At 45.9% G+C, this 24,029-nt stretch overlaps 1 protein-coding gene across 1 annotated transcript in view; it reads right to left on the bottom strand.

The window, feature by feature from the left end:
- Window positions 1-24,029, bottom strand: part of cemip2 (cell migration inducing hyaluronidase 2) — an 86,618-nt gene that overhangs the window by 50,399 nt on the left and 12,190 nt on the right. Inside the window, exons 2-6 of the mRNA XM_055632480.1 lie at window positions 16,339-16,677; window positions 13,842-13,982; window positions 9,831-10,389; window positions 5,714-5,883; window positions 2,877-3,065 (exon numbers count right to left, since the gene is read on the bottom strand). Of these exons, the coding sequence (XP_055488455.1) occupies window positions 2,877-3,065; window positions 5,714-5,883; window positions 9,831-10,389; window positions 13,842-13,982; window positions 16,339-16,669 (1,390 nt within the window). The 5' untranslated portion in view covers window positions 16,670-16,677. The remainder of the gene's footprint in view (window positions 1-2,876; window positions 3,066-5,713; window positions 5,884-9,830; window positions 10,390-13,841; window positions 13,983-16,338; window positions 16,678-24,029) is intronic.

The following is a 24,029-nucleotide window of genomic DNA, read 5'->3' as shown; positions in this document are numbered from 1 at the left end:
TTATGTTTAAGATATTAATCAAGGATTGTGCGATGTTTCAGAAGGAATTGCAGGTGCTGGTTTACACTGATAATAGACACAAAATGCTGGAGTAACACAGAGGGTCAGGCAGCATCTCTAAATACTGCCTGACCCGCTGAGTTACTCCGTCATTTTGTGCTATGTTTGCAACCTGGGATAATTCTACGCCTCGATTGGCTGCTCAGCATGTTTGGCGATACACAGTTGTGGGATGCGTTCAATCCCACATTTAATTTCCAAGCCGCCGCCAGGCTTGTCACAGAGGTCACTAGACCATCGTGGTTAGCAGCCAGTACCATTACCACCACTATGAACTCCAGATCATCTTTTTGCATGTCATATACAGGGTGGCACAGTGACACAACTGGTAGAGATGCTGCCTCTCAGTGCCAGAGACCCGGGTTCAATCTTGACCTCGGGTGCTGTCTCTATGGAGTTTAATTGTTCTCCCTGAGACTGCATGAGTTTTCTCCGGGTGCTCCAGTTTCCTCTCACATTCCAAAGGCATGCAGGTTTGTAGGTTAACTGGCATCTGTAAATTGCTCCTAGTGTGTCAGGCATGGATGTGAAAATGCCATAACATAGAGCTAGCGCGAACGGGTGATCAGTGGTCAGTGTTGACTCGATGGGCAGAAGGGCCCATTTTCAATATACAGTATATATTTTTTTTTTAAACCAGCTTACATGGCATGTTATTTGCACATGTGTTGGAAAAGGTCACTATTGATAAATTAGTGCCATGGTAACTTACTAGACTAGATTACTAGACTGGTAATCCTGAGACCTGGTCTAATCTAAAGATCCAAATTAAAATCCTAATAAAAACAATGCAAGCCAACTAATGTTACACACAAGTAACCAAATATTGACAACGTCACATTGATGATGAAATTAAGTTCCTGTTTAGTTTCTTGCTCCAGTACCCACCCATAATCTATCAAGGTACAGTTGCCTAGCGGTTAAAGCATTGTATATGTAATCCAGGGACCTGAACTAATGATCTGGAAATGCAAGTTCAAATCCAACCATGGCAGCTGGGAATTTAAACTCAGTTATTGAAAGAGAAAACTGATGTTAGAAAACTACTGCCTTGACATTAAAAGTTCAGCTGGTTTATTGATATTAAGAGCCAATGGTCACACATGGTTGATTCTCAACTCTGAAATAGTCGGTAAAGGATAGCTAATAAATCGTGACCTTGTGTCCTTGCAGACACAAAGAACATTACTGCTCTATCAAAGTTTCTAATGCTTTAAAACAGGAGGATGTTTGCTGCCCAAGAGACTGCACAAGCTGGAATCTGAGGTAAAAAACAAATTGCTGGAGGAACTCAGGCAGACAGTTTTTGGGTTTTCACCCAAATTTCAGTATGCTATGAATCAATCCCTTTGTAAAATAACCTGCAAACTTTATTATACAATGTCTTAGTCAGCTTTTTACAATTTTCCAAGCCAAAATTACTACCCGACAAACCATCAAGCTCTATATTAACACTTCTACATACATGCATGACTATTGGCTGCCATTACCATATACAAGGTATATTAAACATATCTGGTGCATTTCTGCTTTAATCCTCTGTATATGTTCCAGTCTTTACACTTTATAATGTCTAAAATGTTAAGTAAGGATTGTGCCATGTATCTCCTGACTTTGCCAATAAGACACTGATTGCCACGTTTGGAATGTGCTTTCGTATTCAAGTCAACGTTGAGACCATTGATAATAATTTGAGCTCTTGTGTTTATCAGCTCTCTTTTTCCTTGGTCAAGAAGATATGTCCTAGTTGGAAAGCCTCCATCACTGGGCCTGGGATTAAACTTGGCGTATCTTTCCTCTTCGAGGACTTTATGTGGTTTTAGTTTTTAGTTTAGAGATTCGCCGTGGAAACCAGGCCCTTCAGCCTCCACCGACCAACCATACACTAGTTCTAACCTAAACAATAAAGAGAATTTATAGAAGCCATTTAACCTACAAACATGCACGTGTTTGTAATGTGGGGGGAAACCGGAGCACCCGGAAAAAATCCATGCAATCACAGGGAAAATGTACAAATACCATACAGACAGCAGCCGTAGTGAGGATCAAATCCGGGTCTCTGGCACTGTAAGGCAGCAACTTTATGCCTTGCCACTGTGGTTGTGGGAAGAGGAGGAGAAGGAAGCATGTAATCAGAACAATCACGTGTGGGCTATGCTTGACAGACCAGTGGCAAAGTAGTTAGTGCTCCTGCCCATAGCTCCAGAAATCTGGGCGCAACTCTGACCTCCGGCAAAGTCCGTGTGGAATTTGCACATTCTCTCCATGCTGCGTAGATTTCCCCTGGGTGCTCCTATTATTCCCCACACAGATCAATTGGCCAATGTCAATTTATCCCCATGTGTAGATGGGTGGTAGGAAAATTAACAGGCACAAGATATGAGAGGGGGAGGGGAAAGCGGCATTGACGGAATTGGTTGAAGAGCCCACATTGATTCAGAAGGCCGAACAAGCCATATGTGATCTATTTAGTTTAGGGACACAGCATGAAAACAGGCCCTTCAGCCCACACCAGACCAATTGATCACCCGTTCCCACTAGTTCCATGTAATCCCACATTTGCATCCACCCCTAACACATTAGGGCCAATTTACAGAGGCCAATTAACCTACAAACCTGCTTGTCTTTGGGATGTGGAAGAAAACGGGAACACCAGGAGGAATCCCATGTGGTCACAGGGAGAACATGCACACTCAACACTCAAGTCAGGTTGAACCAGGGTCTCTGGCCCTGTGGGGCAGCAACTCTACCAGCTGTGCTGCCCATTTCTATCTTGCCCCTTCACTTCAGCAATGCCAGATGCCTCTTCCACCTACCCGTGACCATGATCTGCCGAGATGTGCACTCCGGGCAACGAAGAACGATAAACTCCTCGGCCTGGTGCATGGAGTAGTCAGTACTGGCCACGACAAGCCGGTCACCCATCTCCCAGCCTTGCACCTCATCCAGCAGCTCCAACACAAAGCCCTCAGACACGTTCACCTGGAACTCAGCCTGCGGAATCCCTGTAAACATAAAGAGGGAAGGAGGAAAAGAACAAGGGAAAGAGGGAGACAAAGGGTGAGGCACAAATGTAGTTCAGTTTATTGTCACCTGTAGCAAGTTACAGTGAAAAGTTTTTTTGTTGCATGCTATCCAGTCAGCAAAAAGACTATACTTGATTACAATCAAGCCAAGCACAATGTACAGATACAGGATAAAGGGAATAACAAGTGTGCAGAATAAAATCCAGAAAAGTCTGAAGATATTCTGAGGGTCTCCAACAAAACAAAAAATTATTTGGTATTCTCCTTTGCTTTAAAATTGCTGAAATGAAAAAGCAAGACAAATGGCGATGGAATCTTGAGCAAAGAACAAAGTGTTGATGAAGGGTTCCAACACGAAACATCGTCTATCCTCTATTCCCTCCACAGATGCTGCCTGACCTGCTGAATTCCTCCAGCACTTTGTTCTTTGCCCGAGATACATAGCTGATTTGAATTAACTATTAATTCGTACAAATTTACAAAGCATCATTGTGACCAATAACAAAAAGGAGATCTTCAACTGAAACAGAGCTTGAGGTGGTCCATGAGTGTATTATGCTCTTGATCCTGTACTTCTATTCTTTTCCTCCACCGTATTTATCCAGCTGTCCCTTAAATCCATTGCTGCTATTCACTTCTTCACTCCCTGTGTTAGTCACTTACACATTTTCGTTACTCTCACGTTCATGTCATAGGAGCAGAATTAGGACAGTCAGTCCATCAAGCCTACCCCACTATTCAATCATGGCTGATCTATCTTTCCCCATCAACCCCATTCTCCTGCCTTCTCCCCATAACCTTTGACAGCCTTACTAATTAAACCATCTGTGGCTATGAATTTCACAGATTCACCATCTTCTGACTAAAGAAATTGTTCCCCATCTCCTTCCTAACTACGTCCTTTTATTCTGAAACAGTGTCCTCTGGTCCGAGACTACCCTACTAGTGTAAACATCCTCTCCACATTCACTCTATCCAGGCCTTTCACTATTCGATAAGTTTCAATGAGGTACCCCCTCATCCTTCTAAACTCCAGCGAGTACAGGTGCTCAGCCACTAAATGCTCATCATATTCTCTGGGGACACTTCTCTTGGATCCTTTTCTTAATTTGGAGGTCTTCTGTGGGGGCAGCACAGTGGCACAGTAGTAGAGGTGCTGCCTTACAGCGCCAGACCTGGGTTCGACACAGGTTTGTGGGTTAATTGGGTTAGAGAAATTGTAAATGGTCCCGAGTCTGTGGGATAGTGCTAGTGTATGGGGTGATCGCTGGTCGAAGTGGAATCTGTTTCCGCTCTGTATCTCTAAAGTCTAAAGTGACCACTGTAAATTACCCCTTAGTGTATAGAAGAGTGTTCGAATGTGTGGAGAATTAAAATTGCATTCTGTAGGATTAGTGTAAATGGGTGATTGATGGTTGGCACGGACTGAACGGGCCAAAAGGACTGTTTCATCATACTCTATCTGTTTTGATAGTACTGAGAGAGTCCTGGGGCTACACGGTGCTTGGCTTTAGATGTGAACCTGAAGCCCTGTCTGGCCTCTCAATGGAATTAAAAGATCCCAGGACAAGATTGTGAACAGAACAGGAGAACCTCCATGTCCAAGACTCAGTGCTCAACCCTCAGCCAAGATCTCTGTAAATCTAGGTGAGTGATCTGGCCAATACCACGTTGCTACCCATGGGAGCCCAGAGTGAACAACTGGTAGTTGCATCTCCCAGGTTACAATTGCTGCACCACATCACTAGCTGTAAAATGTGTCAGCCACCTGACTGTGGGAGTGAAAGGCGAGACAAAAACCCATATGCTTCCATCCCACGGAGTCAACATACACTTGTGGGGACGTTGGAAGAGAGAAGGCCAGGTCTCAACCCGAAACCTCACCTATTCCTTCTCTCCAAAGATGCTGCCTGTCCCGCTGAGGTACTCCAGCATTTGAGGTCTATCTTCAATGTAAACCACCATCTGCTGTTCTTTCCTACACCTGGCCTCACTTGTGTCATGGCCTGGGTAGATTGCCAGACTTTGAGCCAATAAGAGACTGATCCATCATGGCAGAAACAGATGCTCCACCACTCTGGTGAATTCTTGCTACTGTGACAAGTCTGCTTGACTAATCCCCTTTCTGCCACCTCCTCCTTCCCCCCTGGGAGTAAAGTGGTACAATGCAACAGTGAGGAGCGAAGTCAAGGACTTCAAGGAGTTAACGACAAGCTCCTTGGAAATAGGCAGACACAAGATAATTCCACCCTTGCGGCTCATGCAAGGCGATGATCTCTGGTCCTCCACTGCTGCTGGGTGTAGATCCTGGAACCCTCTACACAACAGCACCACGAGAACACCTGCCTTGTTGCACGGACTGCTACTGATCAAAATGGCGGCTCATCAACTCGTTCTCAACGATCCATCACACAGCAACATTTAAGGTCAGTCTTGTGACCAACAAATTGCCAAGTAGTTTTTTTCCTTGCAAGTTTGGGCTCTTGGGTGTTACAATATATGATAGGAATAGTTTTGCTTAAACAGAGTGAAGAACAGAAATTAGAAAATAAAATAGCAAAAAAAGGTCATGCAGAATTCACATGTACACATCTTGAGCAAGAGCCAAATGATCAAAGGTTGGGCACCTTTCTTCCACTGACTCGAGGCAGATACTGCAAACCTCACTCCATCCACCGTGACAAACTCCTTGCGGGCTTTGGCTTTGCCTCCTGTATCGTGGTTCTCATAGTCTCGCACGGATTCATCACAAGACATGTTACCAGCACCAATCACACCCACAAGAGCCCACGCTTGCCTGCACAGAAAATAAAGTTACAAAGGAATCATCTGCTCAGATTATTAGCTAGCAGCATTATCTTAACATCTGCCAAACAGAACTAGTAATTGAAATTTGTCATTGAACCAACTGAGCACAATGCAGTGCCGAGGGAGAGCTGCTCTGCTGGAGACACTGTCTCTTGGCTGAGGCGTTAAGTTGAGCCCCATCTGCTTAAAAAGTCCCGTTGCACCATTTCAAAAATGGGAAGTGGAGTTTCACTGGTTCCCTTGAGACATAATTTATTCCTTAATCAAATGCACAGTAAAATATGAAGCAGATGATTTGGTCATTATCACACTGCAGTTCGTGGGAGGCCGCTGGGCACAAACTGACTGCAATATTTTCCACATTCCAATAATGAACACGTTTCAAAACGCACTTAACACTCTGTAAAGTGTGTGCAGTGTCTGGGTGGAGAAAGGCGCTATGGAAATGCAAGTCTCTCTTCACTAGCAGTTGTCACGTTAACTACATTAACACCAACACCTCAATAATCAATGAGTTGATGTTACAACAACTGCATTAACACTCTCTTAAAGGGCATCAACTTACCAACCACCCACATTGCAGGACAGACAAGATGCAAGATGCTACCTGGTGCTAATAATACCCCTCACACGAGATGGTACGAGCACAGACCACCTTATCAAAAAACTCCTTAAAAATAAACGTACTAAATCATTTGAGGAAATGTCTAATTAAATATATTTTCCAAGATATTTATGAACATAATTCTTGCCTTTGTGAATTTAGAAGCGGTGCAGAAAACATTGCTGAAACAGAGATTGTACTCATCAGGAAGGCTTAATAGAATACAGACCAAGAATGCAGTGCTGGAGCTACTTGTCCTGATGCAGGGTTTCGAGCCAAAACTTTGACCATCATTTTGCCTCCGCAGATCCAGCTCAATCTGCTGAGCTCTTTCTGAGCAGTTCACATGATTTTCTTTACTGGCCATGGCCTTATCTCCAGAAACAGAAGACTGAGAGGTGGATCGAGAAGTGTTTTAAATTAAAAGAGGGGAGAATGTAGGTAGAAGTGTAGAAACTATTGCTATTGTGAGGAAAACTAAACCAGGAACCATAAATACAAGAGTTTGTATAAATCCAATGTGGAATTTAAGGCAAAAGTGTTTACCCTGCGAGTGGCTAGAATGTGGAACTTGCTCCTACATAGTCTCAAAAAATAGAACTGATGGATTTAAAGAAAAACTTGATAAACATCAAGGAGAACGGGAAGGAAAGCTGTAAGACAAGATGAAGAAGGATGGGAGAGAGCTTGGATGGAGGAGAAACTGGCTTAACATATGACGAGCGTTTGATGGCACTGAACCTGTACTCGTTGGAGTTTAAAAGGATGAGAGGGAACCTCATTGAAACTTACCGAATAGTGAAAGGCCTAGATAGAGCGAATGTGGAGAGGATGTTTCCACTAGTGAGAGAGTCTAGGACTAGAGGCCATAGCCTCAGAAAAAAAGGATGTACCTTTAGAAAGGAGTTGAGAAGGCATTTCTTTAGTCAGAGGGTGGCGAATCTGTGGAATTCATTGCCATGAACAGCTGTGGAGGCCATGTAAATGGATGTTTTTTAAGGCAGAGATTGATAATATTCTTGATTAGTACAAGTTTTTGGGGTTATTGGGCGAGGGTGGGAGAATGGGGTTGAGAGGGAGGGATGGAGTAGCCATGGACAATGGCAAAATGGACTACGGGCCGAATGGCCTAACCCTGATTTGCGGACTATTAGCACAGCCTAGTAGTGCTTCATGGTCCATTTATGGGCTGTAAGTGTTGTGCAATTCATCAATTGGCCACTTGATGGCACTCCAGAGTTAGTTCCTCCAATTCCAGTTTAAAAGCTCCATGGCTGTACAAGTCGTAGGTAATTTCCCCATTCCTATATAATTATCATCTCAAAGAACTAAATAGTGCAGAGAGATAGTAATGGAGTAGGCCAGGCAGATCAGAACTCAAACTGAACAGCAAATGATTTCTTTGCACTGTGTACTTTGGCATCTTCTCAGTACAGCAGCCTCAATGTTATTTTGAATGTAGACTCTTCCTGGCATTCAGACCAGACACTGCAACACTGCTCCTTTAACGTTTGCTTGCCCCGAGTCACACCGCCTAGTCAGATATCATCTGTCGCAGGCCCTGATTTGTCCCGTTTTATCCTCGCTTCCATTTTTCCTTCCCCCGCTCTCCCTACTACAATCAGTCTGAAGAAGGGTCCTGACCCGAAATATCACCTATCCATTTTCACCAGAGATGCTGCCTGAGTTACTCCAGCCTTTAATGTCTATCTCTGTCAAGCCAGATAGCTGCTGAGCAGGGTAATGTAGCTCCTCAGCCTTTAACCCCACCGATCTCAATCAGGTCACAGAAGCAAAGGGACCTGGACTCAGGCACATGATAGATAGAAGCACAGGGAGACAAATCAGCCATTTCTGGCCCGACATTTCAATATTCCTCTCTGGCAGCTGTCTCTTGAGGCAGGGGGATTTGAAATCAAAGGCCACAAATAGTGTAGAAATTGGCAACTTGACAATTAACATGGAATTAGAAGGCTGAAGGGCTTGCTTCTGTGCTGTACGACTCTAAGTTGTGAGGTGCAGGTTGGGGGGAGGGGGAGGAAAGAAGGAAGAAAATTTGTTAGAGAGAATATTGGGACATACGACTCAGGGCGCCACTTCTACCTGCGAATCAGAGTTTGAAAACATGCAGCACCAAACTCAGGAAGAGCTTCTTCCTCTCTGTTACCAGGCTTCTGAATAGTCCTTCCATAAGCTAGTGTACCATCCGATGTGCTACAATGCAAAGAAGTATATTCTGCACACTGTATCTTCTCCTTTGCTCTATCTATTGTTCTGGATTTTGACTTGATTGCATTTGATACATGGATACTCTGATCTATTTGGATAGCAAGCAAAACAAAGCTTTTCACTGAACCTCGCTACACATGACAATAATAAACCTATCGGGCCAAGTCCCACTGTGGAGATTGACCACACAAACCCTGGATAGATGCACCGACCGCTACATTGCTGAGGGAGGGCTGCATTATTGGAGGGGACATCGTTTGGAGATATTAGACAGTTTCCCTATCTACTCGCACACGGGGATCCGAGGCACAGTCTGAAGAGCTTGCAACCGATGCCTTGCTCGTCTCCCTGATGATATTTCTCCCCTCAAGCAACATTTGTGGAAATGCAAGAAGAGACTGGAGATGCAGGAATCTCGATTGAAAAAAAAGCGTTTGAGGAACTCAGCAGGTCAAACAGCATCTGTGAAGTAAACTGGACAAACGATGTTTCGCATCGAGACCCTTCATACTAATGGAGAAGGGAAAAGGCGGGGCAAAAACCGGCAAGTGATAGGTGGGTACAGATGATGAGGTATGATTGGCAGATCAGTGGATATAGTAACAAAGGCGAGAAGTGAAATGGAGACAAAAGGGTGTCGGATAAGGAAGGGAGGAGTGAACTGTAAAGGCAGAGGGAGCTATATGGTCGGAAAAAGACAAGAGATAAAAAATAAATGGGGGAGCTGGGATAAGGAGGGATGGGAGGTGAATGGAAAGAGGGGATTGGAAAAGAGTGACCGAGGTACTGGGAAGAAGGTGTGCATCCTGAGGGAGGGGTGGGGGGGGAAAATGACATGAGCAACTGTGGGAGGAAAGCAGAACACCTGGGAAACCCAATGCTGTGGCAGGGAGAATGTACAAACACCACACAGACAGCACCCGAGGTCAGGATTGAACCCAGGTCTCCTGATCTGTGAGGTTGCAGCTCTACTCACCGTGTCATTCCGGGGAAAATAAACAAAATAAAATAGTTTAATAATAACGATTGCATTTTCAATGCAAAGTCCTAAAATTAGCTTTAAACTTTATTTTGCAAGAAAGATCAATTTAGCTGCATCTCACCTGTAACTCAAGTCCTGAACGAGTCCACTACCGAGCAACTCCTGAATGGTGTCCTTTGTCAGTTGAAGGAGATTCTTGGCAGCAGAGTCCCTCACAGCAATGGCAATTATTCGGCCAACGTCTTGAGACTGCAGCAGCTTTTGGAGCCTTTTGCTTTCGTTGGCAAAGTCGTGTGTGTCGAACCGGTCTGCCAGCAACACCTGCCCAGTGTCCTGGTCAACTACACGTACGTTCAAGCCCCGGGTGACCGGCCTCTCAATGTACGACCCAAACTCCAGACCAGAGGGTGGCAAGGTCTTGGCCAGAAGCGTCCAGGATGTTTTGAGGGCCCCATGGAGTTCCAGCGTGCCCCCCGAGTCTACCCCGAGGAATTTCCTGCCGAAGCTCGGCGACCATTCGCCCTCGTTGGATCGGCCGCGTAACGTGATGGTGGCTCGAGATTTATAGCGGCACTTCTCGGCTCCGATGTGAAGCTCCCCTCCATCCCTCACCAAGATGTAGCTGCACTTCAGGGAGATGTTTTTGGAACCATCGGCGCTGTCGGCAAAGACTAACACTCCTGTGCAACGACACAACGAGATACATCCCTCAGACAGGTTAAAACCTAAAGCCGTTCGAGCTGGGGGAGATTGAAGACCATCGACTCCCGAGGGCAGAGAAGGGGCAGAGCAAAGAGTCACTCACTCTCAAGGGAGATAGCAACTGGAGATCATTCACCCCTTTGAGCTCGTTCCACAGCTCCTGTGGACAGCGGCCAATTTAAACCTCACTTCACATGTCCCCCTTCTCATTGTCAGCTCTTTCCACTGACCCCCAGCATTGGCAACATTTCCAAAACTGAAAGGCAAGGGAAGAGAAGGGTCCCAATAATAAGGGTCCAGAAGGGTCCCACTGCCCTTTATGTGGTGAAGTATTCCTGTCAACACCCGTGAACTGACCAACTCCAGCTTCAGGATTTTGCCCCTCGTTGTGCATTGTCCTACTCTCCCACCAGAGACAGGTTTCCCACTCCCTAGCATCAAATCCTTTTATCATGCTAAACATCTCTGGAAAAAGCAAAGTTTTATCTTCTGCACCAATTAGTTTAGATTGTGAAATTTAGCCTGCGATGGGGAAATATTTCTGCTTAAAGTAAAAATCCAGCATCGAGCAGTCTTGCAGATTTAGAAATTGCAGATTTTAAAACAGACTTCTTTGGTTACTTTAAGGAAGAAATTACTAAATGCAAGGAGGGTAGGATTACAGACTGTGCGCTCATGTTTATTTTATTCAGCTGATCGGGATATTGTGGCCAATTATTGATCAAGACCAACTACGATTGGCTTGCTGGAATATTTCAGGATCATGCATCACAAGTCAAGTAAACAACAGATTTCTTTCCCTGCCAACTCGTTTTTCTTCCAAGTTTGTCCAACCTCTCCTTCCTAACACACTGCCAACTAGATTTATCTTCAAGAAAATTATATTCTCATGGCTTCACACTAGCTTTTTTATTTCATTATTTAAAGTCGTAATGTTATGGTGCAATTTGCACTCGCATCTCGAGATCATTAGCCCAGCCATCGAGATTACGTCTCAGGCGACTTCACCACTCTGCCATTAAGGTTGCAAAGAAGACTGTCTACTTTGTGGAGCACACATCTAACTACTGTGTGTACATAGAATATAGAACAGTGCAGTGCAGGAACAGACCCTTCTGCTTTTCATGCCTGACAAACTAATCTCTTCCTGTGTGTTTAAGAAAGAACTGCAGATGCTGGAAAATCAAAGTTAGACAAAATGCTGTAGAAACTCAGCGGGTGAGGCAGCATCTATGGAGCCAAGGAAACAGGCGACATTTCGGGTCGAGACCCTTCTTCACACTGATGTGCGGGTGGGGTGGGGGGCGGGAAGAAGAAAGGTGTGTGTGATCCATATGATCCTGTGTGTGTGATCCATATCCCTCCGTTCCCAACATGAGTTCAAAGGAGATGTAAAAGTTCCCAAACACAGCGTGTTGCAGACACCCTTCACTTAGTGTTCCACCACTGTTCCACCCTGTCTGAAATCCTCCACCATAGTCCCCTTGCCCAAAAAAAACAACATCTCCAGCCTCAACGACTACCGGCCAGTCGCACTCACACCAGTGGTGATGAAGTGTTTTGAAAAACTGGTCCGGGGTCACATCACATCACTTCTGCCCCGAAGCTTTGACCCCCACCAGTTTGCGTACAGAGCGAATAGATCCACAGAGGACGCTGTAGCCACAGCTCTCCATGCTGCACTGTCTCACCTGGAGCAGCGGGGGAGCTACGTGCGGATGCTCTTTGTGGACTACAGCTCTGCTTTTAATACTATCCTTCCCCACAAACTGGTGGACAAACTGGGGGACTTGGGACTTCCACACTCCACCTGTACGTGGATAAATAGCTTCCTGTCGGGTCGAAGCCAGAGAGTCAGAGTGGGCCATCACACATCCACGGCCCTCAGCCTCAGTACCGGCTCTCCACAGGGCTGTGTACTGAGCCCCCTGCTCTACACCATCTACACGCATGACTGCACCCCAGTCCACCACAGCAACACCATTGTCAAATTTGCGGATGACACTACAGTGGTGGGGACTCATCTCCGCGGGGGACGAGTACGCCTACCGGGATGAGGTGGAGCAGCTGACAGGGTGGTGAAGAAGAAAATAAACCTGCTCCTCAACACCTCAAAGACGAAGGAGGTAATAATAGACTTCAGGAAAAACAAAACGGACATGGTACCACTGACCATCAGAGGGGACTGTGTAGAGAGGGTGGCGGATTTCCGCTTCCTGGGAATCCACATTGAGGAGGACCTGACGTGGAGCGTGAACACCACTGCGCTGCTGAAAAAGGTCCAGCAGAGACTGCACTTCCTGCGGGTGCTCAGGAAGAACAACATCACTCAGAGGCTGCTGCTGTCCTTTTATCGGTGCTCCATTGAGAGCATACTAACATACTGTGTATGCGTGTGGTACACCAGCTGCACAGTGGCTCAGAGGAAAGCGCTCCAGAGGGCCATTGACAACGCCCAGAGGATTGTCGGCTGCCCTCTCCTTACCTTGGAGGACCTACACAGTTCCCGCTGCACCAAAAAAACCCAGAATATAATAAAGGACATCTCCCACCCCGGACACTCCCTGTTTGAACTGTTGCCGTCAGGCAGACGGTACAGATCCACAAGGACAAGGACAAATAGACTACAAAACAGTTTTTACCCCACTGCTATAAAAGCACTAAATGTGGCCGCCAAGGAACGCAGGGGCGATACAGACTAAGGGACTGTGGTAACGGTGAAATCGACAGAAGGATGGAGGGTTGGGTGTGTATGCGTGCTTTGTCTGTGTTTTTTATTTATTGCTTATCTTTATTATTTTACCGTGGATGTTTCGTTAGCTTTAGAAATGTTTGAATGCTGCACTGACTGGCTGACATTTTAAATTTCGTTGTACATGGCCCATGTTACAATGACAATAAAGAAACTATTCTATATTCTATTCTATTCTATTCTATTCTATTCTATTCTATTCTATTAGTGTGCATAAATGTGCACATCTCCTTTAAACTTTCTCCTCTAACCTTAAACTTCGCCCTTTACTCATTGACTTTTCCACTCTGGGAAAAAGGTTCTGACTGTCTACTCTATCTACGCCTCGCATAATTTTATATATTTCTATTGGGTCTCCCCTCAACCTCCTGCTTTCCAGAGAAAACAATTCCAAGTTTGTCCAACTTCTCCTTCCTAACACCCTCTAATCTAGCATGTAAGAAAGAACTGCAGATGCTGGTTGAAACCGAAGATGGTTGGTGGGGGGGGGGGGGGGGGGGGGGGGGGGGGGGGGGGGGGGGGGGGGGGGGGCTTTGGGGATAGATGCACGAGTTATTGGTCACCCAAGGGGTTTGGTGCTCACCCCTCTGAATCAGAAGGTTTTGGGGCCAAGTCCAGCAGTGGAGAACCAATTGCAAAAATCATGCCTAAACTTAAAGAATGCATTTGCCAACTCACCTCCTTGCTGAATGATAATGGAATGAAGAGTGGCTGATGAAACCAGTCTGAACCGATCGCCCTTTCCGATGACAACTCTCTTCAGTTCGTTATGTCCTGGATCCCAATTTGTAAATCCCAGCTGGTGATCGGGACAGTTCTCTGAAATATTACAGCAAATAATTCACATCAGTCGCCAACTGTGAAAAGTTCTCTGTCGGGTAAGCACAGCCCCAGGACTTAGCACCTTAAATACCTTTTCCTTTTATAAAACCCTGACAGGTCATGCCAGAGTAAATAAAGGAAAATTGCTTCAATCAGCAGGAGGGTTGTGGATCGAAGGCAACGGGTGAAAGAGCTAGAGGACACTCTCCCCTTGGGGAAAAAAATGTGGCGAGTTGTTTCGAGCTGCAATCTGTGACGGGAAAGGGTGGTGACAGCAGCATTCAGAAAGGGAAATTGGATAATTAGCTGAAAAGGAGAAAATTACACGTCTATGAGGGAAATGGGTTAGGTCTCATTCCAAAGAGCTATCACAGGCACAAAGGGCCAAATAGCCTTATGTGCCCCTTGGTCTTTCTCAGACTCTGGAAGGTGTGATGATGCAATTGCAATACAGAAGGTAGTCATGCGCCCCATCGCCTTCATACTATCCCCTTCCCAGCCTGGCATTTATTCAGGGAAATTTTAATGGTGTTCTGAGTTTTCTGCTTTGACCACTCATTTAAGCAGCAAGTTTCAAATCCTTGCCTCTCCTTTTGGTGCAAAGTCCTTCCTCAGCACCCCGGGAATCCTCCATCTAGAACCCGCCCCCCAGTTATTGACATTTGATTTATCCAATATTTTCAGCATTCCACCATTGATCTTGGAAATATAGAATAAGCACCGCAGGAGGCTATTCAGCTCAAGCCCATGCTAGTTCTCTCAAATAGCTCTCCAGAGATGTCTCACTCCTCTTTATTCCCACAATACCTTGGCATCAAATATTTACTGAATTCCCTTTTGAATCCATTTCCACATGCTTCTCAAGCAGTAATTTACAAATTGGAAAACAAAAGCTTTGCCCGGGTCTGGTTATGGATAGGACAGGTTTGGAAGGATATGGACCAATCGCAGGCAGGTGGGACCAGTGTAGCTGGGACATGTTGGCCGGTGTGGGCAAGTTGGGCTGAAGGGCCTGTTTCCACACTGTATCACTCTATGACTCTAATGTTATTTTGCAGTTTCTGATATTTACTGGAGAGTGGTGTGGGAATGTTGGATCATAGCCTTGAAAAAAAAAATCATTCTATACAAAGGCTGGAATGGGCTGAAATGGAAAACCAGTGAAAGGAAAAACATTCCCACCTTTCATATCCATAGAGGAGGAAGGATAGTCAGCATGTCCAGTCAAGACCGTACATCTGAGCTGAGCACATAGAGAGAATATAGCCCATATATAGAAGTGAGAGGTGAGACAGAGCAGGCAGGTGTTAAGTGGAACACGAGAAAGATGGGCATATTGAGTCAGGTGGGGTAGGGATGGGGGATGAGAAGGATAAGGGTTGGAAGATAATAGGTGAACCCACATAAGGTAAAGACGCAGATTGTATCAGATGGAGGAATGTTTAGGAAACGTGCAATAAGTGATAAGAAACCCAGGTAGTATGTGGGCAATGGACTATTGGAACCAAGTGTAGGAACCAGGTCTGGGTAATAGGGTGGGGTATGGAAAAGATGAACAAAGCCTGGGTGGACTGCAGGAAAGGAACATCCTGCCTGTGGGTTACCTGAAAATGGTAAATTCATTGTTCACACCAATGGGTTGTATGCTACTCAAGTGGAACAGGAGGTGATGTTCTTCTAGTTTCCATGACAGCACTAGAGACCCAGGTTTGATCCCGACTTCAGGCTGTGTGGAGTTTGCATATTCTCCAAGACTGCGTGGGTTTCCTCTGGTGCTCGGGTTTCTTACAGTTTAGTTTATTGTCACGGGTCTTGAGGTGCAGTGAAAAGCTTTTGTTGCATGCTGTCGAGTCAGCGGAAAGAGAATACTCGTCTCCAATTGTCATTTACAGTGTATAGATACATGATAAGCATCATGATACGAAACATGATAAGGGAATAATGTTTACTACAAGGTAAAACCAGCATCAACACCAGGCAGGGGGTGAATGTGACTCAGTGCCAGTCAGCACAGGGACAACAGAACTTTAGATGAGCTTGAGGTGGAAAGTCGATTGGAAGAGCATTCAGAGAAGTAATGCACAAGGTTAAAGCAGCAGAGGGGCCAAGGCAGGACTGGAGATGGGAGATTAAACTATTGCTTGTCTGAAGGAGATGATGTGGGCTTTGAAGTTCTACTCTGGGTCAAACTGAATGCAAGGCTTCCAAGAGGTTCATTCTGCCTCAGTGAGAGGTCAGGGAGAGGGGTTAGAGGCCCAACATAAGCCACAAGTCCAACAGGTAGCATATGTGACCCATGCTGTGATCATCAAATCAACACATGCACGGATCACCCACCTGATCGGTCACTTACCATCTCGCTCGGAACCGGGATTGGTGCCAAACACGACGGCCAACACGATAAAAAATAGTCCCAGACAGATGCTGACGCACACAAGACTGTTCTTCACTTTCCTCCTCCTCTTCCTCGCTGCCTCGGTCTCCCGCCACTGCTCGTTCTCTCTGGTGATGAAGGTGGCTTGGTTCTCCGCCTTGGAGGAAGACCACTGCACGGAGTGGCTGGTCACTCCGGGGGACGGAGGGGGGCGGGCGGGCATCACTCTGCCGGCAACGTAACCAGACGGGGAACGGCAGGGCCTCCCGTTGGGAGTGGGGGTGCGGGACAGGTGTCTTTCCTCTTGCATGCTGGAACCTGGATAAAATAGACAATTGGGTCACAAGCTTCCCAGCAAAACCTCCCCCTGTTTGCCATCACTCGCTAATGTCAATGCTACTGAGCAGCCCGGGCCCTGCAACCACAATCATCATTGAGCTTCTGCGCTCAGTGTCTCTAGACAAAGCCCCCCCGCTAGACCAGGCTGGGAACAATGAGCACTTTGTGCCGCCTCTCTGATTGTATCCCTGCGCTGCGGTTTTCAAAAGAAGGCAGGGGTGCTCCTCTAAAAAGGAAACACGTCCGATTTGAGTCGTTAGCAGGGAGTACACTGGGGTGGAGAACCTGTCAAGAATTATCCCGTTACTAATGGGCGTGCACTGATCCAAGGAGGCAGCAACAGTTACATTAATGCTCCCTCTAGGTGTCGTTCTAGGAACTGCCAGGATGCCAAAAGGATATCTCATTCAACAGTCTTGGAACAAAACTGTACCATCTGTTTGAGTATTTCAAAAGGAATAAGAGGCAGTAAACCTTGTGCAGCATAATCAAAAGAAATAAAGGGAGAGACTTTTCTGGAGATGGGCACACTTCACAGCCGCAGTGTGTCTCACAATGCTCCACGGCCAACTGGTTTGAAGTTACCGCTGTAAAGTATACAGCAATGTGGCCATGGGTAAACGTTGCCCAGGGCAACAGAAGAATGTCCCTACATCCAGACAGTGGCGTGGGAGCTCCCATCTCAGACAGCAGACTAATCCTCAGCTTAACAAAAGGCAGCATCTGCAACCAAGGCATCATGCCAAAGTGGGACCTGTAGCAACATCCCTCCGACTTTGAGGCAAATGTCCCAGCCTGAGCCACGGGTGACATTTCCTAGCTGAGTTAAGTGATCAGGCAGACGGCCATGCGGTGAAATAAGATACTATGGTGGCAGTGAGGCCACAGATTATACATCAGGCTGCACTGGGTTTCTTGTATTGGGACTCAAGTCACACTGATCCTGTAGAAAAAGGAAAATCTACTTCTGATTTGTGTCTTTTAGAAGAAGGTACAGGTGCACAACCTTTTATCCGAAAGCCTTGGGACCAGACACTTGTCGGATTTCGGACATTTTCGGATATCCGAATGGAAGATTTTTAGCGTAGATTAGGTAGGTAGCGCGGGCGGCTTGAAAAGTCTGGAGCGACTGCCTCCTCCCCGGAGAATCATTGTAAATCATTGCATAAATGTTAGTCAGTTAGTTTGGAGGGATTTTATGTGGTGGTGGGTGGGTGAAGGGGGAAACTTTAATTCTTAGTCCCCTACCTGGTCGGCGACTCCCAACATCGCGGAGCTGGGGGCTCCGTCCGGCCGCGGGTTGTAGCTCCGACCCCGGCAACTCGACCCCTGGCTGCGAGGCGCTCCAAATCCAGCGCCGCCCGCAGCCCCAACTCCGCGAATGTCGGGAGAAGGCGGCCTCAGCACCCTGGAGCTTACCGCACAGCGACCCGGTAAGGCATTGCCCGCTTCCCGCGGAGCTGGGGCTGCGGGCGGCGCTGGATTTGGAGCGCCTCACAGCCAGGGGTAGAGTTGCCGGGGTCGGAGCTACAACCGGCGCCGCCCGCAGCCCCAGCTGGGAGTTGGCGGCCACAGCGCTGCGGAGCTTACTGCACGGCGACCCGGTAAGGCATTGACCGCTCCCCACCTCTCCGACCAGATAGGGGACTAAGAATTAAAGTTTACCCCTTCAACCTCCCCCCGCTCCTTCACATAAAAGCCCTCCAAACTAACTGACCAACATTTAAGCAATGATTTACAGATGTTTAAGTGTCTCCCCGGTCTCCGGGGAGGAGGCAGCCGCTACAGTAGTACAGACCTGGGTTGACCGTGGGTCGTTTAGGGTCAAGTTTGGCGCCAAATGCGAGCTTTGGTGTGCAGACGACATCCTGGAAAAAATGGCCGGTTTTCGGAGTTTTTCGGTTTCCGGAACACCGGATAAAAGGTTGTGCACCTGTATTAGTTTATTATGGTCGTATACCAGGATACAGTGAAAAACTTGGTTGACAAATGACAACTTGGACATAATGTGTCATCTTGCTAATCCTGTGGCTATCGCAGAATTAGCTAATCCTATCGCTCACACATTTAAGAATGCAAAGTAAACCCAAAATGTTTGACGTGATCTGTTAAATTCAACTGTGCTCTCTGCGGGAAAGTCACTAATTTTATTTCACAAACAGACCAAAATCTGAGCACCTATTAGGACTCTTTCAACTGGGTACAATGTTAAAGCCACCCACGTCGACGTTTCTCACCAACAAGGCGGCCCACATGCAGCCGCTTCTCCGAAGCCTTTCTAATGGGTAGGGTTACTATCTTGAGCACTTGGTGCTATAACAACATGTGCTTTCATTCATTTGGGGGAAACGACGATTGCCAAATAACTTTTAAATAACAAATTTTGGGAATGTAACGAAAATGTCGATTACAGGTGAAATTCTTAAGGACCGAAGATAGACTCAAAATGCTGGAGCAACTCAACGGGACAGGCAGCATCTCTGAAGTGAAGGAATGGGTGACGTTTTGGGTCGAGACCCTTCAATATGAGACTCAGGGGAGAGGGGCACTGGATGGGTACAAAGAGAATGCAAGGTGTGAAAATTACAGAACAAAGCCAATGATGATCAAGGAAATAGTTCATTGTTGGCTGAGAGGAAGTGAACAATGAAGCATACAAACAGTAACATTAATCAGGACAATGAAACGAGTTGGAGAACTAGAGTGAGGGAGGGGCAAAGGGAGGGAAAGCAAGGGTTGCTTGAAGTTAGAGAAATCAATATTCATACCATGAGGCAGAGGTTCATTTGCACTTCTTCCAACCTCATCTACTGTATCCATTGTTCTAGGTGTGGCCTCTTCTATATCGCAAGACCAAGAGCAAACTCGGCGATCGTTTCGCTGAATACCTCCGCTCGGTCTGCCATGATCTCTCGGTAGCAAAACACTAACTCCTCGTCCCATTCCAAAAATGACCTTTCCGTCCTGAGCCTCCTCCACTGTCAGAGTGAGACCAAATGCAAATTTGAGGAACAGCACCTCATTTTTCGCGGGCAGGTTACAACCCATCAGCATGAATATTGATTTCTCTAACTTCAACCAACCCTTGGTTTCCCTCCCTCTCCGTGCCTCCCCCACCCTAGTTCTCCGACTAGTTCATTTTACTGTTTGTTTGCCTCATTGACACCTTCCCCATCGCCAACAATGAACTATATTCTATATTTCCTTGACCATCATCTGCTTTGATCTGTCATTATCACACCTTACATTCTCTTTGTATGCTTCCATATCTCTACTTTCCCTCTCCCAACTCTGTTTGAAGGAAGATCTCAGCCTGAAATGTCACCCATTCCTTTCTCAGTTACTCCAGCATTTTTGTAGTGCAAGAGTTAAACAGACAATTTCAGCTAAAATGTAAAATGGAGTTATCAGCCAAATTAACAAGACAGCATTCCAAACCCTTCGAAAATAAGATGTGTCCCAGACAAGTGGGAGATGTTTTCTGCACCTGTTCATGTTTGGGAACTTACAATGCCTTGGAGCGTAGCTTTTCTCAGGCCTTTCTATAGGAAAGTGTAGCGTTGGTGAGCAGAACACATGAGCAATAGTTGGGTAGACCACCTGCGCCCCCTCCGTTAGTAGTGCAGAAACATTGCAGACAAGTGGGGGGGGCTTATGATTGACTAGGGGAGGGGGCAGTGGCACGGTCTGCTCTGATAAGAAATGGCATAAAGGATGTTGTTGGGCGCCCTTTTGAGGAGCGAGCCCCAGCCTTGGACCGCCTCGCGAACAGTATCAGGTGATCAAGAATAGAGACATCCTGCGGCATGCTCTGCTGTGTACTCGGGGTTTGCGAGTACGTACGGGGATATTCAGGGATATGCGAGTATATGTGCCTCATTTAGTAACATAATAAAATACCTAGTGAATCAAGCTCTGTTGTCACAACAATATTGTGTCCATCTTCAGTGAAAACCAGCATCTGCAGTTCCTTCCTACACAATTCTTAAGGATGGTCTTAAAGGAGAGGAAGAAGAGGAGAAGATGGAAAAGAGAAGAAACGACAGGACAGGCAGAAAGGTTTAAAAGAGGAAATTGCAGAGCGTAGAATGCCGGCAACCAGAGGCACATCCATCAGTGGTGGTAGAGTGAAGGAAACTAGGGACACATACACAAGAGAGTGGAATCAGAGAACCAAGTCATTTCACAGGGAGGATTTTACAGCTGTTGGAAGTTACAGAAATAGGAGGTAATAGGCCTGAGGATTTAGAAACAAAGGTTGAGCATTATAAAATGGATGCATCGCTTAACTGTGATCCAATGTAAGGTCAGCAAACATAGAGGTGATGAAATCATGGGACGAAGAGAAACAAGAAGTTGCATGTATGGGTGTGCACCTCCCCCGGTGCAACAGGATCGATTAGATACAGTACTGAAAACAACCAGCCTCTCCAAACCCAAATCAAAACCAAAGCACTCTCAGAATCCCTGGGTTAAGCACTCCTCATCTACGTGACTCAACACATTATTGTTGATCTTGGCCCAAACTGCCTGCCAGCTGCAGGAAGATCAAGTGTCAAGAAACTCCAAATCCACACAGAATTGCGCTCTGCTGCTCAGACTTCCTGGCTCAAGACCTCCACTGATGGCAAAACTATCGAGCAGACACTTGCTGGACGATTCCCCCAGCATCCCACGAGGACAGAGAGTCAGGTCCCCAAGGTGTCCCCAAGGTGTGCAAGAAAAGTGAAGAGCAAAAACAACAGTTCACAGCTAATCAAAGCCACGGAAAGGAGAATGATCTCTCACAGATTACTTTCGTGTTAAGAGCAATATTTAGTCTGAAGAAGGGTCTCAACCCAAAACGTCACCCATTCCTTCTCTCCAGAGATGATGCCTGTTCCGGTGAGTTTCTACAGCATTTTGTGTCCATCTTTGGTTTAAACCAGCATATGCTGTTCCTTCCTACACAATATTCATCCTTCCCACTGAAAGCCTAATTGACAGATACTTGGAAACTAAAACTGGAGTTGGGAAGTTGTGAAATCAGGATTACAGTCACATAAATCACAAAGTGATGATCGAGGTTAACGGGGACATTAGAAATACAAGAGAGTGCACTGGGTTCATTCCTAGAAAGACAGAATCAAGGGAAAACTGAACAGTTCTTGGACACAAAACATAAAATGTATTTCACTTTCCACCAATATCGTATGACCTGCATTTTCTGTTTTCCAAACCAATGTAGCTTAGCTAGGCAGTACGTGGAACAAATAATACATTTCTAATCTCTACTTTGTAGAATAAAAGCATACGGAGGCACTTAACTGAACCGTTTATTTATTATATTTTTTCACATTCAACAAAGACGCATATCCTCAAAAGATTAACTTATCTAATTTCTCTCCACAGTTGCCGGATTAAGCTGAGGTTTCAGCTATTTGTGCTTCCTTTCTGGAAGTTGCAACCCATTTCTTTTATCGAAGAATAAATATTCCTCTTCCACAGAACAGACTTAGTTCTATCAGGCTCTTTAGTGTTTTTATGCTTAGAGGAAGTGAATTTGTCACACCTGCTGAAATCAGCGCGTTCGATCACAAAAGGAACGGAGTGATGTGGGTGGGAAATGGCTCATTAGATTTTGGTCCACGTCTTGAAACCAGTTCTAGCTAAAGTGGGAGTAGGATGCTATCCAACCACAAATACTCTTTTCAATTATGTACCACTCAGTATGAAGTGGCATCTCCCACAAATTGGCCACATGGACCAACATTGGCAACTTGGTGGTCAGGTGACATTTTGAAGTGGTGGGAAATTAATACTTGCTGCCATAGGGTGTCCAAGGAGAACAACAAAGATGGAATTAAAAGTCACTAGATAGCCGTGCAGGGAAATTGATGAGAGAGAAATAGGGATAAGAGAGAAGAAACAATCAGTTGTTGGACTTTATTGGCTTTATGAGGGTCTGTTCACAGTCCTGCTCAAAGTTAAATGTTGCGAGGTCAATTTCTACTGAAGAGATCTGACCACAAAGGTCAAGGCTAATGCTGATGAGTCCATTACCCAGAGAAGGTTGCATGCTGACAATAGTCTTCAGGTAGATATTAAACCAAGGAGCAGGAGCCATCTCGGGTGAATGTAACAATAACAATTAATGAACAATACACCAAAGGAACAAGCCCTTCAGTCCACAATGTGTGTGCCAACCACAATGTAAGAATTTAATTGTACTGTTTCGGGGTATGACTATGAAACATTCTAGTCTCTTGACTCAATTTAAACTGTAGATCAGAAGAGTTCTCCCATGAGTCCGCGGCCATTATTTCACTCTTTAAGTGGTTTCAGCAGAACACATCATCCTTTCAATGTCACACTGCTGTACGTGGGAGCTTACTGTGCACAAGTTGTCTGCTCCTGCTCTAACATGACAAGCGTGACAACAGTGCAGAAATACGTTACTGGATGTCAAGCCCTTTGGGATATTCAGAAAGTAAGATGAAAGGCATGTTATCAAATACTCTGCAGACGCACTGCAGAAAGTATGCAGACTGGTTGCATCGTGCCTGGTAATACGGCAATTCCATTGCACAGGAATGCAAGAGGCGGCAGAGTGTGTTGGACAGCCCAGTCTATCATGAGCAGACCATCAAATCATCTACATGACATGCTGCCAAGAAGGAGGCATCTATCATTTAGGATTCCCACCATGCCCTCTTCTCGTTGCAACCATTGGGCAAAAGGTCCAGAAGCCTGAAGTCCCACGCCATCCAGTTTAGGAACACCTACTTTCCTACATCACATCTTTCGCCAGAACTCAGTGGGTAGGTCAGGATTTATCATGTAAAAAAATTGCAAACCTCAAACATGTAAGGCCCTCAGAGGACAGCGAATGATACCGAAGTGTCTTGCAGAAGGGGAAGGACTTGGTCTGTAAATACTGTAATGAAGGCACATGTAAATTTAGTTGGCATTTTAGAATTTCCCAATGGCTGGCTTGGTTCATGACTGCTGTAGCAGGATTCAGGAGATAAATGCTTTTCCATTACCTGTTGGGTAGCATTAAACCTGGATCGCACATTCCTACCCTTACAACCGCAGGCTCCAATTCTCGTCCCCTCCAGAACATTACACACTCCAACAGTGGAGTGCTGGTAAAATCCTACCCACTGAAGGCCCCTCTATCTACACAACGACAAACAGAGGCAAAAATTGGTCCTCGCCGCCAGCTGTTAAATTCACCAAATCTGAGGAAATCCCTTCTTGAGCAAGATCGTCCCAGATTTTGCCCCATTCCCTACCCCAAGCTAAATAATCAACCTATCCAGCTAACAGCGAGCCTTAATTCTGTATGT

This window comes from Leucoraja erinacea, chromosome 3 (assembly GCF_028641065.1).
Source record: "Leucoraja erinacea ecotype New England chromosome 3, Leri_hhj_1, whole genome shotgun sequence".
Taxonomy (NCBI): Eukaryota; Metazoa; Chordata; class Chondrichthyes; order Rajiformes; family Rajidae; genus Leucoraja; species Leucoraja erinaceus.
The sequence above is the reverse complement of the archived record's forward strand: the minus strand, read 5'-3'. Positions and strand labels throughout refer to the sequence as shown.